The 13,171-nt window shown below is 42.8% G+C and overlaps 1 protein-coding gene across 1 annotated transcript in view; it reads right to left on the bottom strand.

The window, feature by feature from the left end:
• The window catches only part of dera (deoxyribose-phosphate aldolase (putative)), a 42,647-nt gene extending 32,125 nt beyond the window's left edge, over positions 1–10,522 (bottom strand). The window contains exons 1-2 of the mRNA XM_048554597.1: positions 10,432–10,522; positions 3,010–3,107 (exon numbers count right to left, since the gene is read on the bottom strand). Of these exons, the coding sequence (XP_048410554.1) occupies positions 3,010–3,107; positions 10,432–10,462 (129 nt within the window). The 5' untranslated portion in view covers positions 10,463–10,522. The remainder of the gene's footprint in view (positions 1–3,009; positions 3,108–10,431) is intronic.
• Between the last annotated feature and the right edge of the window lie 2,649 nt (positions 10,523–13,171).

The raw sequence follows: 13,171 nt of genomic DNA, 5'->3' as shown, positions 1-13,171 counted from the left end.
AAAAGAAACTGAATCAGCTGGTCCTTCAAACACAAAGGATATTTGGTAAAGAGGCAGACTATGATAGAAACTTAGAAATTACAACAGAGGCGGCCATTCTACCCATTTTGACTGCTCTGGTGTTTGCTCTTCGGTCAAAGATACCAGTTCTAACCCTATATTCTTGTCAGTTTCACCTAAAATGTCATGGCTTTCAGTGGTTAACAGCTATAATGCGAAAGGAACCTGCTATTCATCAATGTCATACAGACACTACATAGTTCATTGTTAATTTACCAGCGCCTCACTTGCAAGGAGTAAGTGTATTGATTAAATAGTCTACTACTGAGACTTTTTCTGCTTTGCCTGGGATTGCTTCATTTGTCTCAATGCCAGTTATTTAGAAAGCCTAAGCAATTTGCTGACACGTATAGTTAAAACTAACTGTAAAAAGAAAAACATTTGAAATATTTGCTTCAATTGAAGAACAATTATGCAAAAATCAAGTAAACTCTTCCTCGCAGAGGCAAGGAAAAAACCGGAGTCTGTACAGTTCTCAATGGTGTTGATGGTGGATGATCAGTAACAATCAGCAGGTAATCTTTAGCCTCGAACTCTCAACAAATTTGTTGCAAATGTGCTTCATCAAATACTGATACACTTCTGCTCAATTACTGTGCATCATGTTTACAGGGTGTTGAACCAGTGTAGACATTTTTCAACAGCACAGCTCTCCTTCAGAACAGCATTATTAAACTAGTTATTCCGAATCTGCTCCTATGCCAAATGTGATGCTGGGTCAAACTCGGTTTGCTGACTCAGTCAAAACTTTCTGCATGGAAGAGGGAGAATTTTACGAAAATGATTGTAATTTACAGCAACGGCACTGAAGGTAAACAGTGTGTAGCCTGGTGGAAAATTTCTCCTGCTCATAACTCGGTATAAATTGTTGTTTCTTGCTCTCTATGGCAAGCTAATTATTTACACTTCATGAAAGAAACTGAATTTATATAGCAATTATCACATTGCTACGACATTCCTGAGCCTTTCCATTTTTTTTCCTGACATAAATATTTTGGGGTCAAATTATGTTTATAGGTTTAAAAACTATATAAATTTACAGCGTTGACATGATAGAGCACAGGCTGCAGCATCGTCTTGTGAACACAAAGCACGTTTGTCAACAGTGCTATAATGTGGCACTTGCTCACGGATGGCAAGCTCGGGTTCCATCAGGGACCGTCAGTTCCTTCTAGCTTTGGTTGAAAATGGACAATAGAGATATATTTGAGGAACAAAGTTACAGTGACTGCCTGCCTTTGACATCAAGACTGCATTTGTTCAAGTGAGGCATCAAAGAGCCCTAAAAGAATGAGAGTCAATGGGTACTGGGGAGACACCCTTGGTTGGAATCATACCTAGCACAAAGAAAGATGGTTACGGTTGTTGAAGGTCAGTCATCTCTGTCCTAAAACATTGTTGCAGCAGTTGCTCAAGGTAGCTCCCTATCCCAGCCATCTTCATCGACTTCATCAGTGGCTTTTCCTCCATCATAATGTCACACATGGGGATGTTCACTGATGCTTCTATAATGTTCAGCATCATTCAGGACTCAGATACTGAAGCAGCTTATGTTCATAAGCAGCAAGGCCTGGACAACATTCAGGCTTGGGTTGATAAGTGGCAGGTAACATTCATGTAATACAATTGCTAGGAAATGACCATCTTCATCTACAGGAGAATTTAACAATCTCCCCTTGACTTTCAATAGCAATGTCATTCTTGAATCACCCGCTAATATCCTGGGGGTTACCACTGACGAGAAATTGAACTGGACCAGTCATGTGAATAATGTAGCTACAAAAGGAAGTCAGAATCTGGGAACTCTGTGGTGAGTGACTCAACTCCCAACTCCCCAAAGCCTATCCATAAATCGGTAATGTGATGAAATACCTTCCTCTTGGATGAGTCCGACAAAACTCGAGTTGTTTGACTCACTCCAAGTCAATGCAGCCTACTGGATTGGCATCCACATACACCTTCACTTCTTTGATCACTGACGTAAAGTAGCAACAGTGTGTACTGCATACAAAGTATACTATAACAACTCACCAACGCTGCTTTAACAATACCTTCCAAATCCACAAGTCCGATCTCATAGAAGGATAAGGGCAACAGATGCACAGGAAAACCATCACTTTCCAGTTCCTCTTCAAGCCATACACCATCTTGCCTTGCCACTGTATCACGATTCCTTCACTGGCACTGGGTCAAAATCCTAGAACTCCCTTCCTAATAACGCTGGGGATGTACCAACACCACATGGACTGCAATGAATCAAGGCAGAGGCTTAGCATCACCTTCTCAAGGGCAATAGATTCTGGCATGACCAGCAACGTTAGCCTTCTCTGAGAAAATTTTAGAAGTACCCCACCTGCATCTCAAACAGGATCTCCTGTTTTAAAAGCAAAGGACTGCAGATGTTGGAAATATGAAAAAAATACAAAATAATTCTGAAGAAACTCAGCAGATCCAGCAGCATCTCTGGAGACAGAAACAGAGTTTATGTTTCAAGTCCAATATGACTTTGAACACCTATATCAAAACATTAACACTGTTTCTCTCTCTACAAATGGTGAGAGACCTGTTGACGGTCCTGCCAAAGTTGGATTTGTCAGTACACTAGGAATGTAATTGATCCAACTCAGAGTCCTACAGTGTCCACTGCTCCTTGGAGCTTACAACACGAAGATTTCAGCTCACAGCCCAACTTGGAGTCCTGGCTCCATTTTAGAAAGCCGTGCTCTCTAGCCTAGTCTAGGTTAATGATGGGTGTCATTAAGTGCAGTGTCCAGAAAGCAACCACCAAGGGAAATACAACGGTAAACTTCTGTCCAGGGCTAAAGCGTTCAACGCTACTCTCTTCTTTCTGTCTTTTAACTATTTTCATATCCACACAACCTTTAAAGCCATGGGCTTCAATTTCACTAACAAAATTGGTGAGAAAAGTATGTCAAGTTAATTACTTACTTGCCATTCCTTGGACAAATTCCGCCTTGTTTGTAGCTGCTCTGCACGTCTCACAACAGCAGGTTGATTTACACGGACTCTGGATACCCAGCCCAAATCTGGATGGAGAATCAAATCATGAAATATGTTGCTTCATTCAAAACAGCACAACTAACAAATTAAAACAACAGGCTCAAAAACAAAAATTGCTGCAAGAGCTCAGCAGGTCTAGCAGCATCTGTGAAAGGAAATCAGAGCTAACGTTTCGGGTCGAACGACCCTTCCCTCCAGAGCTCTAGAGGGAAGGATCACTCGACCTGAAACATTAACTCTGATTTCTCTGCACAGATATTTCTTGACCAGCTTTTCCAGCAAGTTTTGTTTATGTTTCTGATTTACAACATTCAGTTTTTATTAAAACAACAGATTGTCAAGTTTGCAAGAAAGTTGCATCTACAGCCTTTCAAAACAAAATAATTGCTAATTCTGAAATTAGAAGAGTAAATAACTGACCCAGAAAAGGATTGAGAAACAAATCTAGGTGTGCTCAATATAAGGGGTGTCAATACATTATTTGTATCTCAGTGAACCCAGATTCTACGAGTATTCTATACAGATAAGCTGAAGTGGGCCAAATGAACCCGCTCATCTCTACCTATCATGAGATTTTGAGGACAGGCTTTTTTGTCAGTTCCCACAGAACTGACCTAAAATCTAAAATCTGTCTGGAATCTGGAAGAAAAAATCTGAAAAGAAAGGAAGCAATTGTACCTCAACCGAACAGGTTGAATGTACAAGACAGCACTGTTGATGACTAGTTTGTGCCCAAATGTCCATTGTCAATGGATATCCAAATTACCATAAGACATAGGAGTGGAAGTAAGGCCCTTCGGCCCATCAAGTGCACTCCGCCATTTATATCATGGCTGATGGGCATTTCAACTCCACTTCCCTGCACTCTCCCCATAGCCCTTGGTTCCTTCTGAGATCAAGAATTTGTCGATCTCTGCCTTGAAGGCATCCAATGTCCCAGCCTCCACTGCACTCCGTGGCAATGAATTCCACAAGCCCACCACTATCTGGCTGAAGAAATGTCGTCTCATTTCAGTTTTAAATTTACCCCCTCTAATTTTAAGGCTCTGCCCACAGGTCCTAGTCTCCTGGCCTAGCGGAAACAACTTCCTAGCGTCCACCCTTTCTAAACCATACATTATCTTCTAAGTTTCTATTAGATCTCTCCCCTCAACCTTCTAAACTCTAATGAGTACAATCCCAGGATCCTTAGCCGTTCATCATACGTTAAACCTACCATTCCAGGGATCATCCGTGTGAATCTCTGCTGGACACGCTCCAGGGCTAGTATGTCCTTCCTGAGGCATGGGGCCCAAAATTGGACACAGTATTCTAAATGGGGGCCTAACTAGAGCTTTATAAAGTCTCGGAAGCACATCGCTGCTTTTATATTCCAACCCTCTTGAGATAAACGACAACATTACATTCACTTTCTTAATTACGGACTCTTCCTGCAAGTTAACCTTTAGAGAATCCTGGACCAACACTCCCAGATCCCTTTGTACTTCTGCTTTGCGAATTTTCTTACCATTTGTGTAGTGTCAGCTCACAAATGTCATAAAAACACTGTACCATTTTGGCAACTGTACGATAACTATATTTTTCTAAAATTCCTCGCCTCTCCAAAAATGTTAACATTCCTTCGTAGATACAATGTTTTCTCACACTTCTTCAGATTCTGGAAGCCGAGCTCAATTCTCAATAGCACCTTTCAGGGTTGAACTTTTTTGTACTGTTGATAATTTTGTGTATGTGAAACATAAGATTCACTGTGTGCTAACCAGTTCCTACAACGATTCTGTTCTCAAAATTAACTCAATTCACATGCATTATTGCAGCACAGTAACACTGCATCTTTCAGCTTTCTTGATATATGCTGCTATCAAATTTAAGATAGATCGTAACATCATGGGGACATTGGACAGGGTCGACACAGGCTGCAATGCAACAGACCACCTTGTGAAATAGATTGTACTTTGCATAAAATCCTTGTGACTGACTAACCCTCTACCATTCAGCTTATGAAAAGAACATCATAGTATAAGCTACAGACGGTGCCTGCACAATCTGCTTCTTCATTATCCTTCTTTCCACTTAACATCCTCTGAAATGTCATTTTGAAATAGGATTTGCAAATATGTATTTGTTCTTTCATGCGTTTCACACTTGCCAGAGCAACCACATTTAAAACTAACCAAAAATTACAAAGGTTAGAAAATAAATCTTCTTGGAGGTTTAAATTTTCAGAGATCATATGAAATCCATTATGAATCTAGCTTAGGCTTGGTACTTTGTATCCCCATCATAAGGCACACTTAACAGTGCATAGATGATGTCTGCTGAATATTAGCCAAGAATTCTCTGTTCCCTCACCAACCACCACCCAAGGCATTATACAATTTATTTTTCAATGGTACTTTGTCTTTTCAGACTGGAGAACAGTGAAATTATGAAGTGCTGTTTATGTACACTAGACAGCATTCCTTTGCATCATCAGAAAGAGGCTTCACAGCAGTTTAGGAAGGTTCCTGTGAAACATGTTGCCCTTGCCTTCTTCATACAAAACAGCACAACTAACAAATTAAAACAACAGGCTCAAAAACAGAAGTTGTTGGAAAAACTCAGGTCTAGTAGCACCTGTGGAAAGAAATCAGAGTTATTCTTCCAACGGCAGCTTGCTGTCCCACTGAAAACCCTATTCTTGTATACCCTTGATGACCTGTCAATGTTCTTATGGTAGGATCAGTCTGAGGTTGTCAACACCAGCAGATTTAAGTTTAATTGGTATCTAGAGCCTGGTTTAAAATTAATGGCTGGTATTCAAGCTGGTTGCCTTAACATCAAAACAAGCCTAGGTTGCCAATCACATATCCAATTGATACATACAGTTCAATTTCAGAACTGACTGTGCATCACAGCTGCCTGCAGACATTTTTTGAATCTCCAAACTTAGAGAAGCACATCTCCTCTTAAAGCTCTTCCCCCTTATCATTTTTACATTCTGCCTTCTAATTCACTAGTACTCTACCCAACTTTGCAACACCTAGAACCAGACCTAGGTTACTCGTAATTTATGAGGGTTCATTTTTCTTATTTTCCCAGCCCAGCAAACTTTTAATCTCGGAACAGAATTTCAGTGAGGATTGTCCCTCAGATTGCAGCACAAGCTAGATGACTTTTGTCTGAGAATTTTCACATATCTTGGACCCTTCACCTCTTATTGCCCCATTGCTATTGCAAATGTAAAACACCTGGGAGTACTGTTACAGCATTTAGGATTCTTATTTAACAAATTATGTAAATGCATTTGAAGCATTTCAGAGGTTTTTGAAACAAATGACTAGAATGGGCAAATGTCTTGTGAAGAAAGATAAGACAGGGTAGGCTTGACCCCACTGGAGTTTAGAAGAACAAAGTGCATTTTAATTGAAACATACAAGATCATTTTTCAACCATGTGCAAAGGATGCTTCCTCGTGAGAAAATCTACAACTAGGTACTACTGTTTCATAAATAAGAGGCTGTCTATTTAAGAAAGAGGTAATGAGAAATGTTTTCTCGCAGAAGACCATGTTGCTTTGGGATTCTCTGCCTAAAAAGGCAGCGGAAGCACAGTCCTTATATTAGAAGCAGAATTGAATAGATTCTTGACAACTGGTATCAGGGTTCACGAAATATGGAACAAACAGATCAACCAGAGATAATGGGGACTGCAGATGCTGGAGATTCCAAGATAATAAAATGTGAGGCTGGATGAACACAGCAGGCCAAGCAGCCTCTCAGGAGCACAAAAGCTGACGTTTCGGGCCTAGACCCTTCATCAGAGAGGGGGATGGGGGGAGGGAACTGGAATAAATAGGGAGAGAGGGGGAGGCGGACCGAAGATGGAGAGTAAAGAAGATAGGTGGAGAGGGTGTAGGTGGGGAGGTAGGGAGGGGATAGGTCAGTCCAGGGAAGACGGACAGGTCAAGGAGGTGGGATGAGGTTAGTAGGTAGCTGGGGGTGCGGCTTGGGGTGGGAGGAAGGGATGGGTGAGAGGAAGAACCGGTTAGGGAGGCAGAGACAGGTTGGACTGGTTTTGGGATGCAGTGGGTGGGGGGGAAGAGCTGGGCTGGTTGTGTGGTGCAGTGGGGGGAGGGGATGAACTGGGCTGGTTTGGGGATGCAGTGGGGGAAGGGGAGATTTTGAAACTGGTGAAGTCCACATTGATACCGTATGGCTGGAGATTCCAAGATAATAAAATGTGAGGCTGGATGAACACAGCAGGCCAAGCAGCATCTCAGGAGCACAAAAGCTGACGTTTCGGGCCTAGACCCTTCATCAGAGAGGGGGATGGGGGGAGGGAACTGGAATAACCAACCTTCAGTTCACCTGGGCCATCTCCAGCACATCCCTCACCTTCCTGGACCTCTCAGTCTCCATCTCAGGCAACCAGCTTGTAACTGATGTCCATTTCAAGCCCACCGACTCCCACAGCTACCTAGAATACACCTCCTCCCACCCACCCTCCTGCAAAAATTCCATCCCCTATTCCCAATTCCTCCGCCTCCGCCGCATCTGCTCCCACGATAAGACATTCCACTCCCGCACATCCCAGATGTCCAAGTTCTTTAAGGACCGCAACTTTCCCCCCACGGTGATTGAGAACGCCCTTGACCGCGTCTCCCGCATCTCCCGCGACACATCCCTCACACCCCGCCCCCGCCACAACCGCCCCAAGAGGATCCCCCTCGTTCTCACACACCACCCTACCAACCTCCGGATACAACGCATTATCCTCCGACACTTCCGCCATTTACAATCCGACCCCACCACCCAAGACATTTTTCCATCCCCTCCCCTGTCTGCTTTCCGGAGAGACCACTCTCTCCGTGGCTCCCTTGTTCGCTCCACACTGCCCTCCAACCCCACCATACCCGGCACCTTCCCCTGCAACCGCAGGAAATGCTACACTTGTCCCCACACCTCCTCCCTCACCCCCATCCCAGGCCCCAAGATGACATTCCACATTAAGCAGAGGTTCACCTGCACATCTGCCAATGTGGTATACTGCATCCACTGTACCCGGTGCGGCTTCCTCTACATTGGGGAAACCAAGCGGAGGCTTGGGGACCGCTTTGCAGAACACCTCCGCTCAGTTCGTAACAAACAACTGCACCTCCCAGTCGCAAACCATTTCCACTCCCCCTCCCATTCTCTTGATGACATGTCCATCATGGGCCTCCTGCACTGCCACAATGATGCCACCCGAAGGTTGCAGGAACAGCAACTCATATTCCGCCTGGGAACCCTGCAGCCATACGGTATCAATGTGGACTTCACCAGTTTCAAAATCTCCCCTTCCCCCACTGCATCCCCAAACCAGCCCAGTTCATCCCCTCCCCCCACTGCACCACACAACCAGCCCAGCTCTTCCCCCCCACCCACTGCATCCCAAAACCAGTCCAACCTGTCTCTGCCTCCCTAACCGGTTCTTCCTCTCACCCATCCCTTCCTCCCACCCCAAGCCGCACCCCCAGCTACCTACTAACCTCATCCCACCTCCTTGACCTGTCCGTCTTCCCTGGACTGACCTATCCCCTCCCTACCTCCCCACCTACACCCTCTCCACCTATCTTCTTTACTCTCCATCTTCGGTCCGCCTCCCCCTCTCTCCCTATTTATTCCAGTTCCCTCCCCCCATCCCCCTCTCTGATGAAGGGTCTAGGCCCGAAACGTCAGCTTTTGTGCTCCTGAGATGCTGCTTGGCCTGCTGTGTTCATCCAGCCTCACATTTTACAAACAGATCAACCAGTTGGACAGCAATCACAAGGAGCCAAATGTCTACTATTGTTCCTAATTTGTATGTTCAGTTTTGTGTATTCTGATCATCCTGGGTCTTTAGGTATTTAGGTTAAAAAAAAACTGCACAATCCTCATATCTTCAACTTTCTTTTATTTGGAAGTAAACAAACAATTTAAAAGTCCAACTGTTTTACAAACCAAAATTTTGAACAGAGTGAGCAGACTCCCAGTCTAGTCATGGTTTGCACGGACTGCTACCACTACCTCCAAGTGTAAGCACTTTTCTACATCTTAGCAGTAATACATTCAGCACCCCCTTTAATCTATAGCAATCAAATCACCCACATTCTGTGTTAGGTAGTTTTGAGAACATAATCTCTTTCATTTTATTCTCAAGACCCTGCCCCAAAATGGAATCATCTTATTACAAACTCAAAGAAAGATTGTTAACTCGTAAGGAAATCGATGGCTTTGAGGATAAGGCAAACTGAAATTGAAAATTTATCAAATCAGCCATGATCTCATCAAATGACAGAACAGACTCAATTGACCAAATGGGCTACTTCTATATCTCATGGTAACACTTCCAAGTTATATAGATCATACATTCAGTTTGATTCTTTGAAAAGAGCACAATTTATAATTAAAATCCACATACACGCAACAAAGGATTTCCTATTCTGTTCAGACATTATGTATAAGTTTTTAACAGATCAGAATTATCTCATTGCTAACGATGAAATGGCTGTGCTACTTCTCCATTATTAAGCTTCTAAACGGAGATTTGATCAAATGTGTATTTACAGTGCAACAGTACTACACACACTATTTTGCAAAATTAACATAAAGATAGAAAAATCTGCATTTACACACCATGTTTCGTGAACACAGCTATTGATCATCACTAGTGTTACACAGGAGTTAAAGCAGTCAATATGCAAGCATTATTTGGTCATAACAGTATTTGTTTTAAACAAATGCCAATAAAGCCTCAGAACTGCAAATGGAGTCAACTGATTTCCATTCAAGCTATTTGAACCATTTGTAGATGAAAGCTCAAAACACTGTGCAGAGGTTTTTTTTTCTGTATTATTTAAGACACGGGTTTGCTATATGCTTCTTTTCAGCTTCGAGAATTCAAAAGGCAAAGTGTGATACACATCGGACGACTTAAATAAAATGAGGAGATGCTGACAACACAGCAGCTTTGGCAACATGTGCGGTGGGGGAGGCATAACATTCGAAAGGTCAGCCCAATACAAGTGGTGGCTTCCCCACTGATGCTGCCGGGCTTGCTGAGTATCTCTTGTTTGTGCATACGACAGTTTGACGAACGTTCTTCTTTTGCCCTGGTGACCACTTCTGGGCGGAGCTGCACTTCGTGTTAGAAAGGTTCCTTGTGCCCCCAATCTGGTCGAACAGAGACTTTGACCCCAGGGTGAGGGCGAAATCCAGAGCTCAGTTTCCGGGCTCAGTAAGACCTCACCATCACCGCTTCCTATACACACACACACCCCCTAAATCACCCCTTTCAGTTCACCATTCCACTCTCTCCCTTTGCCAGCTCCCACCAAAGACCATTCCTTACCCATCGGGCAGCCGCAATTCCGGGCCGCCATAGCGTCCGATACACACCTTCCGGTCCGGTCGTCACTTCCGCCAGACAGCAGCCAATCAACTTCAGGTAGTCAGCCCAGCCACATCAGAAGTGGGCTGTACCTCATTGGAAGCCTGGGTCAACATCCATTATCCATTTGTTCAGACCCGAACCCATCTCATTAGCTATAGGCAGATTATCCATTACAATAGAGGTCATCTAATTAGCTCTGTCCTTCAGAAAAATCAGTGTGGATGAGTGCCTTTTTGGAAGTGCCCACTTCAGACAGAACTAGAGTGGAGCCCATCACATCCAGTGTGGATAGAGTGCATACTTTAGAACTCACTCACCAGGTGCAATGACACATCATACAAACCAGGGTCTGGATACATAGAAAAGTTAAATCAGTCCTTCCAGTGTGTGTTCTTGCAATCCTTCTTTGCAACCATTCCCAAACATATTTTTTAAATAAGTGGCAAAAAAATGTGCAGATTCTAATGTTCAACTTAACAAGATAAGACAACTTACACATAGTTTCAAACATCTGATAGCAATCAAAGTAATCTATTCTAGCTGTTTGGTAACAATGTACGCAAGACAGTAAGTTTGAAATGACCTTGGCTTGTTTCAAAGAAAGTTGTAAAAAATTTGAGTCCATTTTAATTCAAGAGTTACATAATCCACACTCAATTCTTAGTTTGGGAACAATATAGCCATGTATTATTTATCACATCTTAAAACCTATCAAAACTACTCATCACATCTCTAACATTCCATATTGTTGCTCTATCTACAGATGGCCAATTTTTAAAAGCAATTCAACTACCATTTGTGTCAAAAGATGAAACCCTTGGAATTAATGCTCAATTGATGTCAGTTATCCACAGGAAATTTTAGCTATATTGAATCATTACTATTCTTGTGTCAGACCATTTAATTGCCTTATCTGGAATCAGTCATGTAGTGAACTCATTTTCATCTGCAGTGGCTCATTAACCCACAGCCAATCAAGGCTCTGGCACTAAAAACACTCAAAGAGCTTGAAACTAAATTGTATATGATACAGAATAAAGTCAGCCATATGATCTCCTCTCATGCATCAAAGCTGTAAAAAAATCTTTTGAGGGTTACATTATCTTGAATTTCCAGACACAAAGCTACTCATCTCTCCCCTCAATTTTTTTCTCTCCAGTTTGTGGTAAGGCCAAAATGAAGATTACTTTGTAAAAAGGAACAGGATTAGACTTTGTTTTAAAGAATTGAGTTTGGGATACAAATTCCACCCCCCATCTTTAGAAACTCAAGGCGTCACTCCCTGCACAAATGAGATTTGGAAACAGAAGGGGTAATTGTAAACTGTTGCATCATTAAGTCAGCAATATGAGGACACCCTTCACCCTTAATGGCATGCCAAAATACTTACTTCTAATGAACTCAAACTTGTATATTGACACCCCTGATGTTACTAAGTAAAAATGAAACAGTATGGCAATATATCCATTCAATCAGCTTCACTATTATTGAACAAACTTCCTCTTCAGCAGCCTGCATAGATGCATCTTCCCCCGCCGCCTGCAACCTCAAGCGCAGTAAAGTGTAGATCATTGATAAATAGAATTCCGAGTGTGGAAACAGGTCATTTGGCCCAACAAGCCCACATTGGCTCTGAAGAGCATCCCACCGAGACTCAAGACTCACATCCCAGCCCCACCCCCATCCCTGTAATTCTGCATCCTTCTTCAATCTACATATCCCTGGACACTATGGGCAATTTAGCACAGCCAATCCACTTAACCTACACATTTTTGAGTGAATTTTGAGGGGAAACTGGAGCACCCTGAGTAAACCCATGCAGAGACACCAGAAGCTGGAATTGAACCTGGGTTCCTGGTGCTGACGGACAGTAGTCCTGACCTCTGAGGCACCCCTAAGGGATCAAAGAGTATGGGGAGAGTGGGAACAGGGCACGGAGTTGAATGTTCAGCCATGATCATACCAAATGGTCCTATTTTCTCTGGTTCTTCCTAATCCCCACAACCTTGCATCCCAGCCCAATTTCTTTAGTCCTTTGGGTCTGCTCCCTTTTCTAAACTCATACTGAAAGCCCAGGCTCCATCTATCAGAAGAAGATGGTGAGTAAAGGCAGTTTTGGATGTTATGGACCAGACCAAACCACCTCGAAACAGGTCAAGGAATTAGCCTACGTCTTAACTTTATCTTACTTTAAAGGCAAATACCGGTCATTGCATTCCAGGTACAATTTGATTGGTCAAACTATCAGGCTTGAAGCAAAACATGCTTTATTCATAAGTTATAGTTAAAATACAAAAAAACTGGCTTAAGTGTAGCTATCAAAACAAAATATTAATGAACTGTTCCAATATAGTAATGTCCCATAAACATACCCTTGACAAAGGCAAAGTCAGTAAAATAATCGTCTCACGTGCAATTCTAACAGGAAGAAGACAACCCCAGCTCTTAGCCATAACAGAAAGAGGAATACTAACTTCTATGTCCAACTTGAAGAGCCCAGCAACTGCAAGCTGAACTAAAAATCCTGTTCCGTGGGAATTTGACCCCACTCATTCAGGCTGCTTCTATTGCTCCAACTTTAAAAAAAACAAGGCCTAACAAGCTGTTTACTTTATTGGCTTTAACAGAGCACTTTTCACGTCTGTCTTAACCTCTCCATAAAAAACAGGAGGACAAAATACATCTCAAAGACATAGTA

The sequence above is a fragment of the Stegostoma tigrinum genome, chromosome 25 (genome assembly GCF_030684315.1).
Source record: "Stegostoma tigrinum isolate sSteTig4 chromosome 25, sSteTig4.hap1, whole genome shotgun sequence".
NCBI lineage: Eukaryota > Metazoa > Chordata > Chondrichthyes > Orectolobiformes > Stegostomatidae > Stegostoma > Stegostoma tigrinum.
This window is presented reverse-complemented; position numbering and strand designations above follow the sequence as displayed.